The sequence below is a fragment of the Dipodomys spectabilis genome, unplaced genomic scaffold (genome assembly GCF_019054845.1).
Source record: "Dipodomys spectabilis isolate Male_0828 unplaced genomic scaffold, ASM1905484v1 ptg000115l, whole genome shotgun sequence".
NCBI lineage: Eukaryota > Metazoa > Chordata > Mammalia > Rodentia > Heteromyidae > Dipodomys > Dipodomys spectabilis.
Window position 1 is genome coordinate 16,583,302 of NW_024870792.1, and position 22,687 is coordinate 16,605,988.

At 40.1% G+C, this 22,687-nt stretch overlaps 1 protein-coding gene across 1 annotated transcript; it reads left to right on the forward strand.

The window, feature by feature from the left end:
- The first annotated feature begins 519 nt into the window (after window positions 1–519).
- LOC122115032 (tetratricopeptide repeat protein 30A2) lies at window positions 520–2,579 on the forward strand. Its single transcript, XM_042688332.1, has one exon. The coding sequence runs from the start codon at window positions 579–581 to the stop codon at window positions 2,574–2,576; it is 1,998 nt and encodes a 665-aa protein (XP_042544266.1). The 5' UTR covers window positions 520–578; the 3' UTR covers window positions 2,577–2,579.
- The last annotated feature ends 20,108 nt before the right edge of the window (window positions 2,580–22,687 follow it).

The following is a 22,687-nucleotide window of genomic DNA, read 5'->3' on the forward strand; positions in this document are numbered from 1 at the left end:
TGGCAGAGTTTAACATATCTTATATCTAATAGCATTTGTAAGCCTTTTGTTTCTCTTGGTACCAGTACTTGGACTTGGTACCAGGCTTGGAACTCTCTTACCTTCTTTGCTCAAAGCTGGTATTCTACCACTTGAGGCACAGCTCCACTGACGTATGATTGACATTAAGAGTCCCTCAGGCTTTTCTTCTCAGGCTGGCTTCGAACCACAATCCCCAGACCTCAGCCTTCTGTGTAGCGAGGATTGCGCGCATGAGCGACCCGCGCTCAGTTAATTTTAAGCATTTACTGCAGCTGTATTGGCATCAACTATGATGGTTATATTTTCACATTTGAATTAATCCCTGAAGTAGATTTTACAATATAAGCTTATGTGTCAAACGAATGAGACACATTTGCATTTGCTAACCTGTAGAAAGCACACTGCACAGGATCACCTCGGGATTCCGCACCTTCCGCTGGCCATTCCTTCCACCATTAATTCCCTTCCCGCTCGAGAGAGGAAATTTTATACTCTCACTTCCGCTTCCGGTTGCCTTGTTGCCTTGGAAACAACCACTCGCAACCATCTTGGCGGTTATGGCGGGGCTGAGCAGCGCTCAGATCCCCGACGGGGAGTTCACGGCGGTGGTGTACAGACTCATCCGCGACGCCCGCTACTCCGAGGCCGTGCAGCTGCTGGGCGCAGAGCTGCAGCGCAGCCCCAAGAGCCGCGCCGGCCTCTCCCTGCTCGGCTACTGCTACTACCGCCTGCAGGAGTTCGCCCTGGCCGCCGAGTGCTATGAGCAGCTCGGCCAGCTCTACCCCGACATCGAGCAGTACCGCCTCTACCAGGCCCAGGCCCTGTACAAGGCCTGCCTCTACCCAGAGGCCACCCGCATCGCCTTCCTCCTCCTCGACAACCCAGCCTACCACAACCGGGTCCTGCGCCTGCAGGCTGCTATCAAGTACAGTGAGGGAGACCTGCCAGGGGCCAGGAGCCTGGTGGAGCAGCTGCTGGGTGGGGAGGCTGGCGAGGAGGGAGGGGGCGAGAATGACACTGATGGCCAGGTCAACCTGGGCTGTTTGCTCTACAAGGAGGGACACTATGAAGCTGCCTGTTCCAAGTTCTTTGCCGCCCTGCAGGCCTCGGGCTACCAGCCTGATGTGTCCTACAATCTTGCTCTGGCATGTTACAGCAACAGACACTATGGCCCTGCCCTTAAACACATTGCCAACATTATTGAGCGTGGTATTCGCCAGCACCCAGAGCTGGGTGTGGGCATGACCACTGAGGGCATCGACGTTCGCAGTGTGGGCAACACCTCAGTCCTCCACCAGACTGCTCTGGTGGAAGCCTTCAACCTCAAGGCAGCCATAGAATACCAGTTGAAAAGCTTTGATGCTGCTCAAGAGGCCCTTACTGACATGCCCCCTAGGGCAGAAGAGGAATTGGACCCTGTGACCTTGCACAACCAGGCACTCATGAACATGGACACCAGGCCTACAGAGGGCTTTGAAAAGTTACAGTTTTTGCTGCAACAGAATCCCTTTCCCCCAGAGACCTTTGGCAACCTCTTACTGCTCTACTGTAAATATGAGTATTTTGATCTGGCAGCAGATGTCCTGGCAGAGAATGCACATCTGACTTATAAATTCCTCACACCCTATCTCTATGACTTCTTGGATGCAATGATCACTTGCCAGACAGCTCCTGAAGAGGCTTTCATTAAGCTTGATGGGCTAGCAGGGATGCTGACTGAGCAGCTCCGAAGACTCACCAAACAAGTACAAGAAGCAAGACACAATAGAGATGATGATGTGGCCATAAAAGCATTGAATGAATATGATGATGCCCTTGAGAAGTACATTCCTGTGTTGATGGCCCAGGCAAAAATCTACTGGAACCTTGAAAATTATTCAATGGTGGAGAAGATCTTCCGCAAGTCTGTGGAATTCTGTAATGAACATGATGTGTGGAAGTTGAATGTGGCTCATGTCCTTTTCATGCAGGAAAACAAATACAAAGAAGCCATTGGTTTCTATGAGCCCATAGTCAAAAAGCATTATGATAACATCCTGAATGTTAGTGCTGTTGTGTTAGCCAACCTCTGTGTTTCCTACATTATGACCAGTCAAAATGAAGAAGCTGAGGAGTTGATGAGGAAGATTGAAAAGGAAGAAGAGCACCTGTCCTATGGTGACCCAGACAAGAAAATCTACCATCTCTGCATTGTGAATTTGGTGATAGGAACACTTTATTGTGCCAAAGGAAATTATGACTTTGGCATTTCTCGAGTTATCAAAAGCTTGGAACCTTATAATAAAAAGTTAGGGACTGATACTTGGTATTATGCCAAAAGGTGCTTCCTGTCCTTACTGGAGAACATGTCAAAGCATACAATCATGCTTCGTGACTGTGTTATTCAGGAATGTATCCAGTTTCTCGAACACTGTGAAATTTTTGGCAGAAATGTGCCTGCTGTTATAGAGCAACCCCTGGAACAAGAAAGAATGCATATTGGAAAGAATACAGTCACATACGAATCCAGACAGTTACAAGGTTTGATTTTTGAGATTATAGGGTGGAATATGTAGTTATAACTGATAATGGCTGTCATCAGAAGTCTTATAACCTACAGTTCACTCTTTTCAAGTTAAATTTATCCTTGCCATTTTTATATTTGTTTCATGTATAAATCTATACATTTAAAGTTATAGCAAATATGTTCAAGCCTCTTTTCCACTTAATTTATATAACTAAAGATTGAACTGTGAATTGAGACACTTATTTCTGCTTCTGACAATCACCAGATCAGGCTTATGAGTAGTAACAATTACTTTAGTCAGATCTTTATATAAACAGATAACACTAAATAGTAGTTGATATTTCAACTTTGTAAGGTTAAAAAAAGATTGGAATTAGCCAATAAATGCCTGGAGGGGGGTGTTCTTCGTAGTCCTGCCATGTCTGGTATGTTGATTTCTAGCCCACATCTGGACCTTTGCTCAGTCAGCAAATAAGGGCAGGTTTTATCCATCTCAGACTGTGCTGCTCAATAAATCTGTTAACTATATGTCTCTGTTTGAATTTTTTTTATTTTACGTTCTTTCTGGATCTCAACAACCAAAGCCCAAAACCTCTTTAGGATTACAAGTATGAACAATAAACTCATCTTTTTCTAGTTTTGAGGTTTGGCCAATGCCCTCATTTCTACTTCAGTTTTATAATTAACAGTTATCTTCATTTTCCCCTTTCAGATTTCCATAAGCATCTTCTGTGACTACTGATAAATATGTTTTAGAAGCTTTCTAATATTTGCAGTGGGCTGAGAATGACAAAATTGATGTATAGGTTCCAGCTCTCCTACAGTCTGTAGACCCTGAGCTCATATACTCTGGAGTCTGACATTACCAGCATTTGAACTATGCTCTTGATGATTACCTTTGGCTATGATGGCTGGATATGTTAAAATCCATATAGAAGAAACTTGTCTTTCCTCTATTATGATTTAGATAGAGTAACCAGGCACAAAATGGAAAAATGTAACTATTTCAAAAGAACATTTCCTGGTCTAGAGTAAATATTAAACTCTTAAGATAATTTTCTCTTATTTTGTACATTATAATATACCTATTGTGATAAAATTTGAGATTTCTTTTTTTGTTGTTGTTGGTGGTGGTTGTGGGGCTTGAACTCAGGGCCTTGGCACTGTCCCTGAGTTCTTTTGCTTAAGGCTAACACTCTACCACTTTGAGCCATAACTCTACTTCCAGTTTTCTGGTAGTTATTTGGACATTAAAGTCTCACAGACTTTCCTGCCTGAGCTGGCTTTGAACTGTCAACCTCAGATCTCAGCCTTCTGAGTAGCTAGGATTATAGGCATGAGCCACTAGCACCCAGCTGAGTTTTTGTCATTTTACTCAAGATTTTTTGCTTACCACGTTAGCTATGGTGTGTATAAATCCTATTCTTTACTATGGCTATGCATAAAATATGCGTTTCTAATATTTAGAAACTGTAAAGTTCTTTTCTTTTAGTGGATCTAAAAGTGTATGTCTTTATTGAAGAATGGAGATTTGCCTTTTATTCCTTTCTCCAAATGATAAACCACCTTTCAGTTCTGGAATTCTATTGATAGATTATTATGGTATGTCTTTTCCCCAATTATTCTTAAAGTAATTAGAGCCTTTCCTGCCCTAGAGGTAAAGGCGTCCAGCTGCCAGTCTGCTAGAAACCTGAAAACAGAGTAACAGGTAACGAGAAGATATGATGGAGATTTCACTACATCATTTACTCCACAATCCCCTTCATGTCCTAATCTTAGCAGTTAATCAAATGTCTACTACTATTAACAGAACAGAAATAATGAATAGCTGAGTAGAAGTAACAGATGCCAGAGCCATTTTTGTAACCAACTCACCAAATCAGATCATCAGTCCTTATACCCTTGTTTTATTTAATAAGAGGAAGAAAGGTCATACAGACTTTCCCAAAGGACAAAGCCACCTAGACCAGGTGTTTATAAAATGTTTATAAAGCATTCTCTTGGAGTGTTTTCTTTCCCTGCCTTCAAGAGGTTTAAGAGATAGTGGTGTTTACTGCTGCAGAATGTATCACAAGATAAGAAATGAAAAATCTATCTTACCAACTCCCTTTTCTTTCCCATTTTATCTTCTCTGTCAATTATAGGGACATTTCTCTGATAGCTGGCAGTCTAAACTACAACCAAGTATTTAAAAACAATGCATGCCCGGCTTCTACAGTGTCAGGCAAGCTAGCCCTATGATTATCAAGGTGACTCTATAAACCCTTTAACCATGTAATTTTGCAAATTGAAATAACATTTCTCAAGAAAAAGTTGCTCTCAAATTGATTAAGATCAGAGATAACTTTAACTCACCAAAACCACTGGAGCTACATAATTTGTAGAATACGGTAAACTTTACATTTGCAATAAATCTATCTTTAAAAAAATACTTTGATATCAATAGAAAAATAAATAGTAAAAGAAGTCTTCAAGATATGAAATATTTTTATTATTTAGAGTTCTCTGTGATAGTAGAAATTAAACATTTAACTCTAGATAACACTGGATTTTTCTATTTCTATAACAAAATAGTGCTATGTATTAGTCAGAAGATTATTAATTTACTCTCCATAGGTACAGTGTTTAATATTCTCTTGGGGAACTAATCAGCACAAAGTGATTATATTTGAATCTCCTAATAATTGAAGTTCTTTCGATTGTTTAAGTAAATCTTCTCCCTTGGATTTGGCCCAATATTGATTTACCACATACCTAATCTTCCCTATAACATAATGTGTGTGTGTTAGAAAAGAAATTGTCCTTAAGGGAAAAATTATTAGAAGATATATTTGTATGTATTTCTAGCATGAAAGAAGCATTTGTGAATTTAAGAGCTGCTAACAAATTCATTGTAAATATTACTAGGTAAACAGGTAAAATGACCAACTTCTTGTCCAAGAGTGATATTTGCATGTTTGTAAAATTAAACATATCATATCAATGACTGGATACATTAATTTAAAATAATGAATGGTTAAAATTACACAAAGCAAAGAGGATCTTAAAATGAGAACAAATATTTCTATTAGTATTTTTTGTTGTTTTATTAGCAGGAGCCAAATAAGGATACATGACTATAAGTTTTGCCAGCATTCGTAGCAACTACTGTAAAAAGCAGAGCTCACAAACCCTTAAGATCCTGTTAAGACTCAGCAGGAAATTACTAGCTGGTTGGTTTTTCTAGTCAGAATCTATTCTTTGAAAAACACAACTTGTTCATCCTACTTATTCCAAATTAGCCAAAGCCATATCCTATTGTTTATTCACTTCTTATGTAGAATAGTTTGAGAATATAAAATGTCTTTTCCATTTATAAGTCAGGAAATAAGTGTAGCAAGAGTCAGTCCTATCCAATACTAAAAAAACAAAATAAGTTTTCAGAATTTAGATGGCAGCAAAAATACTTTGCTGAAAAAGATTCTGTGCAGGACAATGGCACATACATATGCCATTATTTTGTGTATTATGAGAAAACGAAAGGCCTTTTTCTCTAAAACAGCATTAATCTGCTTTGACAAAATGCCAAAGGCCTGCAGAGAGCTATACATAATTTGACTGAGATACCAGTTTCAAAAGCTAAGGAGACTATTTTTAATTAAATGATTGGAAAAATCATAAAAATATTCTCAAAATAATCATAAATATAATCTTTTAAAAGATTATAATCTTTTATAACAATGATAGGTAGAACCTGTCATTACCAATGGGGTGTTAAGATACATCTCTCAAGTTTATCAACAAGTAGAGACTGAACAATGAGGACTTGGACTCCCTTATTTCTTAAATACTAAAACTGAGTCTTGGATGAATTTCATTTGTCCAAGACTACAGAGCTAAGCAGTAGCAAGACAGTACTAAAATCCTGGCTTCTGGCTCAATTGTCAATGCTGTTCATTATAACATTCTCCCTTTATGTTGTGTTTTATTCTAACTTATTCTATCAATGTTTGACACTTCTTTTTCCAGAGCTATGACTTTGACCACTTCTGTTGTTGATAACTTGTAGTTTTAATAAGACTCAACTCAAGCTACACCCTATTATTTCCAAAAATGCTCTGGAATGATCTTGAATGAGCACCACATAGTGTTTGCAGTGGGCACAAATTGTTGAATGGCTGGACTTAATGTAAGACTGTTAAACAGTAGGAAATATACACACATTTTATTTATATATACATAGGATCTCCCACTAGAAAATACACTGCCAAAACATTAGGCCTACATACTTCTATCTAGCTACAAATTGCAAAAAAGTAAGTAGAAAGAGGGATTAGAAATTTTTTATTATTATCTCAAGTAATCATACAAGGGGGTTTCAATTCAGTTTGTCAGTCTCTGAGCACAATACATCTTGATCATGTTACCAATTTCATCATTCTCCTCTGTAAGAGGGATTAGTTTAACAGGATGTGTATGTACAAATTTCCCTCCACATAATTCCTCATCTTAGGTGATAAGGATATTTCTTTTCTCCTAGTGTAGCGAAAGCATGCACACGGAGATTTTTTTCCCCTTAATTTCAGGAAGATCAGAATTCTTTTTTTTTGGATATGCTTTTAAACACCTTTAGTTCAAAATAATTAATATGCCAAAGCAGTATATTTTAGAGTCATGTGTCCTAAATGACCCTGCCATCACTATTTAGTTGATTATGCTTTGTTATAGTAAAAATAAACACTATATGTGCATTATCATAACCATTTTTATAAAATTGTTTTGTTTGGCTTTGGATGCACCAATTTATTATTCTAATATGGACCACATTCATCTGGTCTTCCTACAAATATGTATTTTCTTCAAACCAGATTACAATGTTCTGTGTGCATTTATTTATGTGTACAAAGACTTTTAATTTTTTTTATTTTGTTAGTCGTGGGGCTCAAACTCTGTGCCTGGGCGCTGTCCCTCAGCTCTTCAGCTCAAAGCTCGCACTCTACCACTTGAGCCCCAGTGTCACTTCCAACTTTTAACTGTTTGCATTGAAAATACTCAAAGGTTATGCTGGTTTATAATCTAATGTTCATTTCCCAGCCTCTTCACTCCTGCCTCTAGACATTGGGTCTGAACTAATGATTATTGAGCTGCTTGGCTGCACATTTAGACCACCTGGAAAACCGTTCAACTCTCATGGCTCAGGTTACCATCAAGAATAATTAAAGTAGAATTTCTTGGGGGAGGGGTGGTTTGGATTTTTCAAAATGCAGCCACAATTGAAAAATACTAGTGTAAGCCAATCACTAAAATCATTTTTATTCACAATTGATTTAAGAATATGTACATGACCCAATCCTTACAAAGGCACAAGAAGTCTCCTGGAAGACTACTGGGCAAGGTTTCTCTACCTATTAAAAAAAATAATAAGGAGTGGCTATAAGAATTCCTTTTCTGGGGCTGGGAAGATGGCTCAGTGGTAGAGCTCTTGCCTTGCATGCATGAGGCCCTGGGTTCGATTCCTCAGCACCACATAAGCAAAAAAGAAAAAAAGCCGGAAGTGGTGCTGTGGCTCAAGTGGTAGAGTGCTAGCCTTGAGCTGAAGAGCTGAGGGACAGCGCCCAGGCCCAGAGTTCAGGCCCCATGACCGGACCCAAAAAAAAAAAAAAAAAAAAGAATTCCTTTTCTGGGGCTGGGAAGGTGGCTCAGTGGTAGAGTGCTTGCCTTGCATGCATGAGGCCCTGGGTTCAATTCCTCAGCACCACAAAAGCAGAAAAAGCCAGAAGTGGCGCTGTGGCTCAAGTGGTAGAGCACTAGCCTTGAGCTGAAGAGCTGAGGGATAGCATCCAGGCCCAGAGTTCAGGCCCATGACTGACAAAATATATATATATATAATTCCTTTTCTGTATTTTCACAATAAAAAATAAATTAAAAAAAAAAGAATTCCTTTTCTGGATGGTAAGGAGAAACAAAGGAGGAGGCAACAATGCTTGATAAGAAATGTACTCATTATCTTGCTCATATAATTGTAACCCCTCTGTAAGGTATTTTCACAATTGAAAAAAAAAGAATTCCTTTTCTTTATCTGGGCATTGATGATCTGAATCTTTCATCAATGTCTTCTGGCATAACAGAATCAGCCCAAGGGTAATGATGGCTTTGAAAACATCAAGGTAACAAAAGACCTTAGGTCTTTAATGGTACCTTGAGTTGTGTTACCTACCCTGGAGCCTGTCTGTTGAAGGGAAATAATAACTTGCCTTATTGTTAAAGTGCTTGAATCAAATTTTTCTTTTTTAAAAGCACTCAAACCATATTGAACATCAATAAAGATTCTCTCATTGACCAAACCTAACCTCTTAAGTAGGTTTTGCCTTTTGGACTGCCATATTTGTTTCTGCATTGTCCAATTTTAACAAGAATCCTGCCAAGCTGGTTCAGCTAGAATACTCTGTCCTCCATATCTGATTATCTTCAATGTATAACTGGGTTTCTCCTCCTCTTCAACCATTTCCCAGGTGATATCTGGCCTATCTTTAGAAGGAATCTGGTAAAAATCACTTTAGTCAGAATCACCTCTTCCTCTGATCTTAGTAATTTTCCACCAAATTGGTACAACCTTCCTTCTTGGCTATAAATTCCCCTTATCCATGCTATATTTGGAGTTGAGCCTAATCTCTCTCCTCAACTGCAAAATTCTATTGCAGTGGTTTCCGTACCTGATGAGATGACCTCCCACACATCTTGAATAAAGGGTGCCCCAGCAACAAGTGTAATAGAATATTTTTTCTTTAGCAATATACATACGCCATACATCTGAAGTATTGTCTAGAAGCTGAAGAATCTACGTGTACATTTCCAAGCACAACAGTAATCCAGTCTTCCCTGAGAGCCAGCATCATTCTGTAGTTTCAGGTGCACAAGATGAAATTAATTGATCTTTTTACAGAAAATACCTAAATTTTTGACTTTATTCATATTAACTATAAAAAAATCTAGTCTTTTGAAATTACAAACACAACTCATGAAATTGGACAACTTTTACTTTCCAAAGAGAACCTTCACTTATATAAAAGTAAATAGGAAACTGACTTACCAAATGAACTAGCTTTAAATTTAGTTGGATCACTACTTCTTGGCAAAAACTAAGTATAAACTCCGCATATAGTAATTCAGATGGAAAATGTATTATTCAATTTTTTAATTTCATCCACATTCGCATACGGTTGTTTCAGAAAGAACTCTCAAAAATATTAGAAGAATAAAAATGGAAATGAAAGCAGCATTTACTCATGTGTAGTAAAACTAAGTATTCAGTGGAGACAGCATCTTTTCTCCAGTGAGAAATACAAGCCATGTGCTGAACTATTTTAGCCTTGGACCTGCCCAGTCATTATAGGAGATGCTTTATAACAATAAATACTTTTGTTTTTACTGATTACCCACACATGCATGCACGCACGCACACACACACACACACACACACGCACACACAGAGCACTACATTCCACATAGTGGTCTAATTTATTCAGACTTTTGTCACACATTTTTTTTTTTGGTCCGGTCATGGGGCCTGAACTCTGGGCCTAGGTGCTGTCCTTCAGCTCTTCAGCTCAAGGCTAGTGCTCTACCACTTGAGCCACAGTGCCACTTCTGGCTTTTTTCTTCTTGCTTATGTGGTGCTGAGGAATCGAACCCAGGACCTCAGGCATGCAAGGCGAGCGCTCTACCACTGAGCCACCTTCCCAGCCCCTTTTGTCACACATTTAATCCCCAAAAGGGGAGTACAAGAAATTCAAATTTCAAATGCATCGTCCTTATCTCATCAGTAGATTGGGACGTTTGATTTGCTCATGATAGTCTCTTGAACATCTACCAGGAGAAGGTTCTAAGAGAATTTGTTGTCCCTTCCTTCTGCCATCTTTGGGCAGAAAGGAAGGAAGAGGAGAAGAGAGGGGAAGAAAGGGAAGGGGAGAAGAGAGGACAGGAAAGAGGAGAAGAAAGACAAAAGAGGGGAAAAAAAGTCAAGGCAAGGCAAGGAAAGGGGCAAGGGGGAAGGGAAGGGAATTGGAAGCAAAAATCCTTCTCTAAAATCTGAAAGTCCAGGGCTGGGAAGGTGGCTCAGTGGCTCAGTGGTAGAGCGCTTGCCTTGCATGCATGAGGCCCTGGGTTCGATTCCTCAGCACCACATAAGCAGGGGGAAAAAAAGCCTGAAGTGGTGCTGTGGCTCAAGTGGTAGCGCACTAGCCTTGAGCTGAGGGACAGTGCCCAGGCCCAGAGTTCAGGCCCCATGACCGGACCCCCCCCAAAAATCTGAAACTCCAGTTACTGACTTCCTGGCTGTTATTTGCAAAGCAGGGAGTGGCCCTGTGACAGTCACAGTGGGAGCCTGCCTCTCAGTGAGGATTCCATCTGCTTCCCAACAGAAAGAACTCCATGGTAAATGCAGAGCACCCATTTCTCCCCATGGGTCCTGGAGTCTTATGTTAGTCTTTTTCGGGTCTGCTGTTGTTAGGACTGAACATGCTTATTTTCTTCAAAATAAGGTATATCACAATGAAATTGTCTGGCTTATAAGTTACTTTAAAATTTTTTCATATGATTCCGAAACTACTATGCCAATAGTATCAAAATGAAACTTCCTTTGTAACTTTATATACTGTAGTCTTTATTATAAAACTGCTTCCATTTGAAGTAAATCTGAGCTCCTTCGCTATAGTTGTTTACACACACACACACACACACACACACACACACACACACACACATTGCCTAGGTTCCAGTTGCTCACACCTCTAATCCTACCTACTCTGGAGGCTGAGATCTGAGGATCAAGGCTCAAAGCCAGCCCAGGTAGACAAATCTATGATATTCCTATCTCCCACTAAATAGTAAAGGCTGGAACTGGAAGTATAGCTCAAATGGTAGAGCCCCAGCTTTCAGTGAAAAAGCTGAGCAAGTTCAAACCCCAATACAGTACTGGCACACACACAAGAACAAAACAAAAAGTACAAATATATTAACAGAAATAAGACAATAGGACTAGGAAGGTGGCTCGGTGGTAGAGTGCTTGCCTTGCATGCATGAGGCCCTTGGTTCAATTCCTCAGCACCACATAAGCAGAAAAAGCTGAAAGTGGCACTGTGTCTCTAGCGGTAGGGCTCTAGCCTTAAGCTGAAGAGCTGAGAGACAGTGCCCAGGCCCAGAGTTCAGGCCCCATGACCAACCAAAAAAAAAAAAAAGGAGACAATAAGTTAAAGCAAAGAAAACAGATAATAACAAGAGGCTTGCAGAGTGATCTTGTGCAGATGAACTTTAATACAAATAATCTGTAAATAAAAGAGCTTTCACAGTGAAACAAAGCTGTAACCAACTGGGAATTGAGTACATGCATCAGCAATAAATGTACACCGGTCACTTTATTACTGAAGAAATAAATCTTGAATTAATTTCACAGGAATGTTTAATAAGGGGGAAGATTTCATGAAGATCAGCCTTCTCTCATCTTTGTTCTCCCCGACAGGAATGGCAGCTTTCACAATGTCAGAAAGAACAGAGTCTCCATTATATTCCTCAAGGAATAATGAGTTAAATGTGTTTTTATAAACTGGATTTTTCTGTGTTCATGTCATTTCCTCAGAAAAGCCTGACTATTAGGATAAAATAGAAATAACATTTTAAAAAGATCCCTCAAGCCCTAAGTCTCAGAAAAAGACATCAATACAAAGGCTCTTATTCATTCTGTCAAATACCCAGTTGATTTCAATGTGGTTTCCTGAAATTAAGTTATGGCTTCCAATGGTCAACAGAGAATCCGTTTTCTTGCCTTAGAATGCTGGGGGAAAGGAAATACGAACCTTAAGGCAAAAGATTGTAAAAGGATGGAAAGGAGATGAGGGAAGGCCTTATGAAAGGGATGAGAAGCAGGAGAAAGACAGGAAAAGAAGGCAGCAAACAATTCACTTTTAAAGAAATAATGAAATTATGACTGCCATACTTAAATAACTCCAATAGAGAATGTATTGCTTCAGTGTTTTCTGTTTGGGTTTTTTAAACTTTTTTTTTTGTCTTTTCTTTTTTGGTACTAGGGATCGAACCCAGGACATTGCATTTGCTAGGCATGCATTTTGCCACTGAGCTACATCCCAGCCCTACTTCAATGTTTTCTGAAACACATTAGGCACATTTGATAATTAATGAGGATAGATTTAATTGGCATAGACAAATGAATTTATTTTATTGTGCATATGCAAACATTTGCCAACACACACATATATACAAGTTTGGCTTTGATATGATGTACACACACACCCCCATCAGACTTCATGAGATTCTACTGCTTATAATGACGCTAAAAATTCATAAGTGGATTTATTAAAAGAAAACCAATAATTAATAGTACACATAATAGTACTTCATTTTTGCAAGAAGTAGGTCAAGGATATCTGAATGACGAGAGTTTAGGAAACCTTGGTTTAAGCACATGGAACGCAGAATTTCATGAGAATCTAGTTTTCACTGAGCACCAGTGTGATTTTTATTCATTATTGACTTAGAACATATTTTAAGAGCTTTCTATTTCTTATTTTGCCACTTCCTCTGTTGCCTAACAAATGTATGGAAAGCTATTTTAAACTTTCTAGATCAGATTTTTTAGACTAGATTTTTTCACTTTTCCTTGCAATTTCGATCTTTTCTCTGATGAGTTTTGCTTGTTTGGTTGGTTGGTTTGGATTGGATTTGTTTTACTTTTTAATTTTACTTTTTTCTTTTTCTTTTCTATTCCTCACAATCCTTCCAAATTCAGGCTGGCAGATGATAAATCCTACCAGGAGAGGGAGCCCTCACTGCTTGCAAAGTCTTCAGAAGGACTTGAAAGCATAGGAAACAGATCACCGGCTCTTTGTGTGCCTGATCTACACACTTTTCTCTTCATCTTAAAATGAATCTGCAAAGTGGGAGGGGGTGTCAGTTTAGCCGCTGTGTGTGTTCTCACAATCCAGTTTGGAATTCAGTCTTCACCTTTCCTAAGCATCTAGGTAGCCAGATCTAAAATACCTAAAACAGTGAATGTTTTAGCACCTATATTTTTCATTAAATCTGTGATAGTTGTGAGCTAACCAGGCAGAAATTCCACGATGTTCTACTAAGTTTGGAATCAAAGTTGTAGATTTGGAAGCATCTTTAAGAACATTGGTTCCAAGTCCCTCTTTGTGAAAAGAAGGCTAGACATAAGGAAGAAAAAAAAACCCTCTGTCACACTGAAAGTTACCAACTTGAGACAGGATTATACATCTTAAATCCCGACTTCCCGAGGATCTGGGTGACTTTGAGCAGGTCATTCCACCTCTGAATCTCATTTCCTTTTCTGTAAAATAAAGGCACAGCCATTGCTCTATTCTATGCAGCTGCTTGGAATAATTATCATTTTACCTTTTGTTTGAGGGCAGTTCTATGACATCCCCCCCCCCCCTGCTTACAGTGTCTTCTTTTTTTTTTGTGGTACCAGTGCTTGAACCTTACGGGTTGCTAGGCAAGACGCTCTCTCACTTGAGGCACGTCTCCAGCATTTTGGCTATGCAATTTTTGCCCTGACCAATTTCAGTCAGGATCCTCCTTCCTGTGGAAGTAGGATGGTAAGCATGCACCACCCAGTTCTGCCTTCGTCCTCTTTAACTTCATAAATATGGCTTACTGTCCTGAGGATAGAGTAGATTAAACTTTAACTACTCTAGAACAAAAAAAAATAACTATTATGAATGCAATCAGAAAAAAAGGTAATCCAGGAGACTAAGAGAACATGTCAAATGAAGAGAGTTTGGAGCATTAAGACTGTAGAACTATAAATGACTTGTCCTTTTTGAAAATATACAAAACACTTCTTGGTAAACATAATTCAAGAAGGTGAAAGAGTCTGTCTGAAAGGTGAAAAAGAGGTTGCAGATCCAGCCATAGCCAACTAGAGATTATAGGAGATGGAAGCAAAGCTATCAGCAGACCCAAGGGCTCACTTCCAGGCCCCACCCCTGGTGTGTGCTTTAGTCGTGCAATAAAGCTTCCCATTTCCAGGATATTGAATTTGGACTCAGGGAAAGCCAGACATCATGTAATCGAAATTTGGAATTACAGCGTATTTCTAATAACCACCCCCCTCAAAAAAAAAAGTGGCCTAAACATTTTTCCAGAACCTCTGAAAGAACTATGTGTTGGCTACAAGGTAAGCGATGGGAAAGAAATGGTATGTAAAGGAAACCTTTGCACAGAACCTCCTTCAAGGTGCCTCCACTCCAGACACAGATACTGCCAGGTAATTTGAAAAAAGGAGCTGCCTTCCAGGAATGGAATCCTTACTAAGGCAAGGAGAAATGAAGGGAGGGGGGTCAGGGGAGCAGTGTCCACATTGCATAGTAAAAGAATCTTGTTCAGAACATCCTGAGTGAGTCTACCCCACCCTGCCCTTCTGCACAAGTGGCTGCTTTGTGGGGAAGGCAAAGGTCTTACCTTATTGCTATGAGAAAATAATGCAACTTTTTTTTTTTTTTTGCCAGTCCTGGGGCTTGACCTCAGAGTCTGAGCGCTGTCCCTGAGCTTCTTTTGCTCAAGGCTGGCACTCTACCACTTGAGTCATAGCAGCACTTCTGGCAATTTCTGTTTATGTGGTACTCAAGAATCGAATCGAGGGCCTCATGCATGCTAGGCAAGCACTCTACCACTAAGCCACCTTCCCAGCCCAATGCAATTGGTTTTGATGGACCTACACTTTGAATTAATTCTATGAGAGATAGCAGAGCCCTCACAGATGTGGAACTGGTGCTGCCACCCAGAGCTCCAACCCAGGAGGGCTGCATACTCCACTTAAGCCTTGCCTACCATTGTTTTCATATCCTAGTAATTCCTAACCAAGGGATCCTGCATTCATATTTTGCGCTGGGATTCAACAATTATGTCCCTGACCTTGGCTGAACTGTCCATGAAGCTGTTCATCTTTCTGCATAGATGTCTTGCTCCCTGGTTGACCCTTGGTACATGTTTAACTGTGGCCATATGCAAAGAGAGCCTGTCTCCCCATGTGATCCACATTGCAGCCTGTGGACCTCTTCTGTGGGAGTTGACCCTTTGTCCACTTTTTAAACTCAGAGCTGTATCTTGTACACACAGCATAACTTTCATCTCTTTTCCAAATGTCCAGAGATGCATGTTCTTTCTGACATGGGTGCTCTAAGAACAGCCTTTTGAAATAAACATGAAAAGCAAATGGATCCATTTCACATATTTACCTGGGGCAAAGACTATGTCATCCCATCTGTTCTGAGCACGTCACACTTACCTCAGAAAGCCCAAGGACACATTGACCTTTAGCGCTCTCCTTCCTCTTGCTCGCACTGCTGTGGACGGTCCACATGTGGTCTTCTACGATTTAAAGCCTGCCTTAAGGTCTGGAAGTGGTTCTTTTCAATGGACGAGATTCAATTGAACTATTATTCTGTATCAATTCTACAGTCAACAACCCATGAACTACAGAAAGAAGTGACAACTTTCCTACCAGAGGGGATCAGAGAACTAGAGCGCCTTTAAAACTGCTGTCGTCTTCCCTTTGCCTCAGCTGCTTTCCCAGCACACAACATCAAAGAAACCAACCACTACACATTCCAGAAACAGGGCTGATAACCTCAAGGGACAGAAGAGAAACTCATAGAGAGGGGGAGAAGAAAAGACACCTTGAAAAGTTGGTTAATACTTCCCGATATCCATTTAAAGGGCATTGCTACTGAAAATGACTGTGGTCATTGAATGAGACTGGCAGACACAGAAGGGGAAAGGGCTTACCTGCCTGCAGCTGACCCAGGTAGGAAGAATGAAAAGTGAATGTTATCAATAGACTTCAAAACTACTCTTTGCTGTACAGCAAGGAGCCTCTCCTTGCTTATTGTTTTATAAACTTGTTCGACCACTCTGGAAAGCAGTGTGGAGGTTCCTCTAAAGACTACACATAGAGCTCCCCTATGATCCAGCAATCCCACTTCTGGACACTTACCCAAATGACAATAAACAAGGCCATACTAAAGCTACCGGCACAACTGTGTTTATCACAGCATTATTCACCATAGCTAAGATATAGAACCAACCCAGAGGCTCCTCAGTAGATGAATGGATCAAGCAAGAAAATGTGATATATATATATATATATATATATATATATATATATATATATATCCCTTATGGTTTATCCTCTGCTGTCACTGTATTTGATTTTGGTACCCTGAGTATTGTAAATATGTTCATTTGAATTAGGGAAAGGAAGGAGAATAACAAAATGCTGAAACACGGACACAGGATGACCCATTACAACAATACTCATAAGACACTATGTTGGAAACAAACTTTACAACTCCTTGTGGGGGGCAGGAGTGAGGGAAGTGAGGGAGGGAAGGAATAGTAGGAGAAAAACAAAGGAGGGAGTAACAATGTTCAACAAGAAATGTAGTCATTACCTTACTCATGTAACTGTAACCTCTCTGTACAACATCTTTACAATAAAATATTTTTTTAAAAAAAGTTACAACAGCAATAAGTATCTCTAGTTACTTTGACAGTCCCAGTTGCCTTCCATAGATCAAAAGATTTGGAAGTTTGGGGGAGTTTTCCCTAGAGAAGAGGGTACGTACCTGAGGGTTGATGTACTAGTTGTAATCTAAGTTGGGAGTGGCAATTTACAAGGAGTCTTCATCCTGTGAAGTAGCCTATCACTTCTGGGGAACACTTCAGCTATGTAGTTCTTTCTACACCTAGGAGCATGAAAGACATTAAGTGGCAAGAGTGACAATCTCTTGTTCAGCAAAGGTATATCAGTTTATGGAGTAGGTCAGGAATCAAGGGTTTAAGATATAAAGTAAAATGCAGCTCCCTTCTTTCTCCCTCCTCCAACTCTCAAGAGCTGTCCTTGCAAAAAGTGAAATTTGGACCCTCCCTTGCATGGTTCAAGTTCAGCCAGCTTTCTTCCTTACCCTAAATAATTCTGACTTCTTTTCTTGGAGTTTTGTTATTGCTGGGGGCGGAGGGGAGGCGGGAGGAGGTTGTAGGGCTTGAACTCAGGACCAAAGCACTGTCCCTGAGCTCTTTTGCTCAAGACTAGTGCTCACCCACTTTGATCCACAGTGCCACTTCCAGCTTTTGAGTGGTTAACTGGAGACCAGAGTCTCACAGAGACTTTTCTATCCAGGCTAGTTTTGAACAATAATCCTCAGATCTCAGCCTCCTGAGTAGCTAGGATTATAGGCTGAATCACCAGTGCCCTGGCTTTGGAGTACTTTTTGTAAAAGAAGATATTTAATGGTAAAGTTGCTTACCACTCCTTTAAGGTATGTGTATTATGTATTTATAAACCCTTGGCCCTGGCACTTGCCCATGCTAGGGAAGCTATCTACCTCTGAACTGTACCTCTGTGGTGAGATACTTGTTCATCTTAAAAGTCTCTTGCTAGTTTTACAACACAAGAATATCTTTCTCAAGGACCTAAGGATACGGCTAAAGAACACAACACCTCTCCTTGATCTGAGCCTCTTAATATATCCTGGGAGACAATAAGAGCCTAACTTCAGTAATACCTTGTTCCAAGCTATAAAACTGCCATCTGTTATAAAGATAAGAGCAGACTGTTTTCTCTTAACTGGCCACTTAGCAAACACAGGCAACAGTATCTCCCTCTTATCCACTGTTTTAAAATCTTACATCCTGCAAACTCTCTTGCTTTGTAGCATGAAAGGCCATTGCTGAGTTGCACAAAACAGGTACTTCTTGGTTTTGCATCTGCCTGAGGAATCCAGGGAAGGATGTATGGGTGAAGGCTGATAAAGGGAGAAGGGATGTCATTCTCAGTAAGCTATTCATAGTCAGGGAGCAGGAAAAGCTGGCGGGAGCTGGGCTGCTGTCACCTTACTGAGTTTTGAGCTTTTTAATTGACTTTCACAAAGCTGAGCACTTAGATTCCACTCAAGGCATTTTACAGATATTATCTCATTACACTCTTACAATCTTATGAAACTGGTTTTTATTAATACCAGAGTTTGTTAATACCAGCTCTCTTTGATACCAAGAGAACCGCGCTGGTGAGCCAGAGTGCTGACATTTAGGTTCTAATGTCTGTTTTACCTACTACATTACAATGTTAGGTTCTGCAGCTAGCACCAAAGCACAACATCACAAAGCATGCAGGCTCAGTGAGACCTGAGTAAATTGCTAGAGATGGCTCCAAGTCTTCTCCCAAGACTAGATTCCTACTGCAGAGCCTCAGAAGCCCAGAGTAGGCCACCACAGCGACCACCCACCACGATCTCTATCTCACAGACTAGGGCAGCTCTGTCCCAGGATCCCACCAGTTCCTAAGCCTGAAGCGATTTTGCTATAAAGGCTCTGTAGATCCTTTCTGTAAATTTGCCCATCCTGGAAGGTGGCAGAATAAAAAAAGTTTGTTCTTCTGCTGTTTGCAAAGGAGGCAGTGTCCAAGAACAACTGCACATGAGTCCTTCATGGTGCAGTTCCAAGGTGACCTGAACTGACCCCTGCAGTGGTGGAGAAATAATAGCTTTGACTGCCTTTGCTCACCAGACTCCTACCCCGTATTTGGAGTGCCCTTTCCTCTCTCTGCTGGTTTCCTTCCAGCTAGTTCACGTTTGCGGGCTCACAAAGAACAAAAGATGGGATGGATACACAAAGGAAGCCAAGTGAAGACGCGCTTGAACATCAACTATGGTCCCTTTACCTGGTCTCCATCCCTCTCCACCCTCTTCGCAGCCCTGCTGCAGGAGATCTCTGTATGTGTGGATAGCTCCGCGCTAGGCTGGAGGAGACCTGGGCTGGGCACCTCTGAGCCTTCCTTTCTCCATGTGTGAGAGCTGAGCACAATTATCTGCTGTTTTCTACTCTCCAGGGCTGTTAAGAGGCAGCTCAAATGAGATGATGTTGGTAAAGCGCTTTGTAAACTGTTCAAATGCTTTTACAAATGGAAGGGATTATTATAAACCACAATACAACCATGTTTTATGCTTTTATAACACTACTGGCTGGAGCTGCAGGAAAGGGAATCCCTCTGGTGATTTTTATTTTGGAAGCAGGAGGACTTGGGCTTGCCTGCTCGCCAGGAACCGGATTCCTGGCGACAGCTGTTTATTCCATTTTATTCAGCGCCGCACATATGGCCACTGCGCGCCGCCTGCCGAGCTGACAACATGCGCACCCGTCCACCAAGCGTCTATGAAGATGCTTTCTCCTTCCGCCCTCCCGTCTTCTCACTTGCCAAGTTAGACACCTAGCAAATACACAACTTGCACTACATTTTGGCAGGGTTTTGTTTCGACATAAGAGTTTCCTTCCTTAGTAACCAAAATTTAACAGCCAGGCTCTCACCATAATAAAAAATAAATTAATTGATTTAAAAAAACATTTCCATTGAACTGATTGAGTGGAAATTTGGATGTTGTGTTCTTAAGAGCTTTGCTGTGGCTAAAATGAAAGGGATATTAATGTGTATCCTGAGACTAAGCTAGCAAATGGAAAAACAAACAAAAGATCAAGGCACCCATGCATTTTCTTCTGCCAGACCAGCTGCACAGCTGGGCAGCTGAGCACGCAGGTTTTGTGAAGCCATGCACCCATGCAAGCAAGGCCGATGTGCAAAAATACCTGCATGGGCTTCACTGTAGTGATCGCCAATCGCTGCTCCCCAATGAGTTCTGAAATCATACTATGTCTAAGAGCTACTACTGGCTTGTAAATGTCAAGAGAAATTATGAACATTTGGAGGAAAGTAACTGTTTCACTAATTTCCTGTTCTGTGGAGCAAACACACCACCCTATGTATTTAGAATCTGGTGCTGACAGCCAGGTCGTGGCAAACGTCAAGGTTATGGGATCATAAATAGGATTAGATAAACCAGACAATGTGGCTCAGACTCCAGCACTTAACAAATATTATTAAAACTCCCAGAATAAAAAGCAAACAATTTTGAAAGGAAAGTAAGATATAGCAGAGCCCCATAAAGAAAAAATAATCGTGGCTAAATCTAGCCCCCCCATCAACATTTTTAGACTATATATTAGAATAAATAGTATTTTTAGAACATAAAATATAAATGAATTTTTCTATTACATTTGAGCTTTTGGCAAAAAAATACTTTAACAATTTTAATCTAAATTAATTGTATAAAAGATATTTGTGATGTTTTTACATGCATATAGTGTACTTTGATCAAACTCACTCTGTCTATATGTCCCTTCCTAACCCGCTTCCTCCTCATTCTTACTCCCTTTCAGTTGCTTTTGGTGAATTTTATTATGCTACCAGATGTTTATAAAAAGATAGAATGAAGAAAATGTATGGACAATACAAGAATTAACAGTAAAACTTTGTTACTGCAGAGAGCAGAACACAGGAAACCAATGGATGTCTTTGCATTTTAAATTATCTATTTCTTTTTAATTGACCAGATTAATTATTTCCACCTTGTCACTTGGCAGGAAGGGTCATTGTTCCTTTTCTCTACATTAATGAACACATTCACTTTTTCTCCATGTAATTAAGACTATGAGTTACAGATCACATTGCTAAATTGCCTTAGTGTACTGCCAACTCAGTCTTTATTAAACCAAATATGACGTATTTTTCTCACTGAAACAATGTTGACTTTCTAAAGTTTTCTTCCAGTTGTTGGAAGAGAGTAGTGACTTTGCTTTCTTATTTTTTTAGAGAAAAACACCCAGATTTATAAAGGTTCTAACTTTGAGGATGATATTTCATTCTCAGTACACTCAAGGTCTGGAAACATAAAAGACAATGGATGGAGTCATGTTGAAGGATTTCTACTGCCACCAAATTTTTGACCAAGTTCTTTCATGCATTATTTGAAAGGAAATGACTCCAGAAATGTTAAGTTAATTATGTGAAATATATTACCCTCTTCTGTTAGCTTTCTCCAAGTCACTTAGGAAACTCTAAAACCACTCAGGGTTACTGTACTCAGTTCCTTGAATACTGTTGCTGAACACAGTAGAAAGTCTTTCTTTATGGTATCTATTGCTAAAAAAGAGCAAGCTTTTTTATTTTTATTTTTTTTATTGTGAAAACACTGTACAGAGGGGTTACAATTACATGGGCAAGATAATGGGTACATTTCTTATCAAGCATTGTAGTCTCCTCCTTTGTTTCCCTTTCCCAACCCATCCCATCCTCCCCCTACCCCCCCCCACCCAATCATTCCCCCCCCCAAAGTTGTAAAGTTCATTTTCCACATAAAGGCTTGTACATCTCATTGTTGCAATGGGTCTACTTGTATCCCTATTTAAACGATTAGAGCATGCTTTTAATATAAGCCAACTCAGAGCATTTGATTTTGCTTAATACTTCTAGATCTCAACTTGATTCCTGAAAGAACTAAATGTATAATTAAAAGTTAAAACATCTTAATCTTTCTACATGAATTTTAACCTGATGGGATTATTTTTCCCATTAAAATGAGTCTGAGGCAGGTGCTGGTGGCTCAGGCCTATAATCCTAGTTACTTAGGCGGCTGAGTGAAGATCAAGGTTTGAAGCCAGTCCAAGCAAACAAATCCAAGAGACTCTTCATCTCCAATTAACCAGCAAAAGGCTGGAAATGGAGGTGTGACCCAAGTGTGCGATGTCCTTCAGTAAAAAAGCTGAAGTGAAGTGCAAGAACCTGAATTCAAGTCCCAGGACCAGTAAAAACATTTTAAAAGTCTAGTGGAACACTTAATCAACAGAAAAACAGAAAGCATTGTTTGTATAAATTAGTTGTACAGCCGGGCGCTGGTAGCTCATGCCTGTAATCCTAGCTACTCAGGTGGCTGAGATCTGAGGATAGCAGTTCAAATCCAGCCCAGGCAGGAAAGACTCTTATCTCCAATTGAAAAAAAAACAAACACCAGAAAACCAGAAGTGGCACTGTGGCTCAAGTGGTAGAGCGCTAGCCTTGAACTGAAGAGCTGAGGGACAGTGCCCAGGCCCAGAGTTCAAGCCCCACAACTGACCAAAAAGAAAAAAAAAGAAAGAAAGAAAGAAACTAGTTGTACAATGAGGTTTCATTGTGATATTTTCTTCCTGCACACAATGTACCTTGATCAAACTCATCTTCCCGGTAGTTGTCTTTTCTGCTGACAAAAAACTAACTTCCAA

What these genes read in the sequence shown, in the direction of transcription:
- LOC122115032 (XM_042688332.1), top strand. Translation starts at nt 579, where the DNA reads ATGGCGGGGCTGAGCAGCGCTCAGATCCCCGACGGGGAGTTCACGGCG.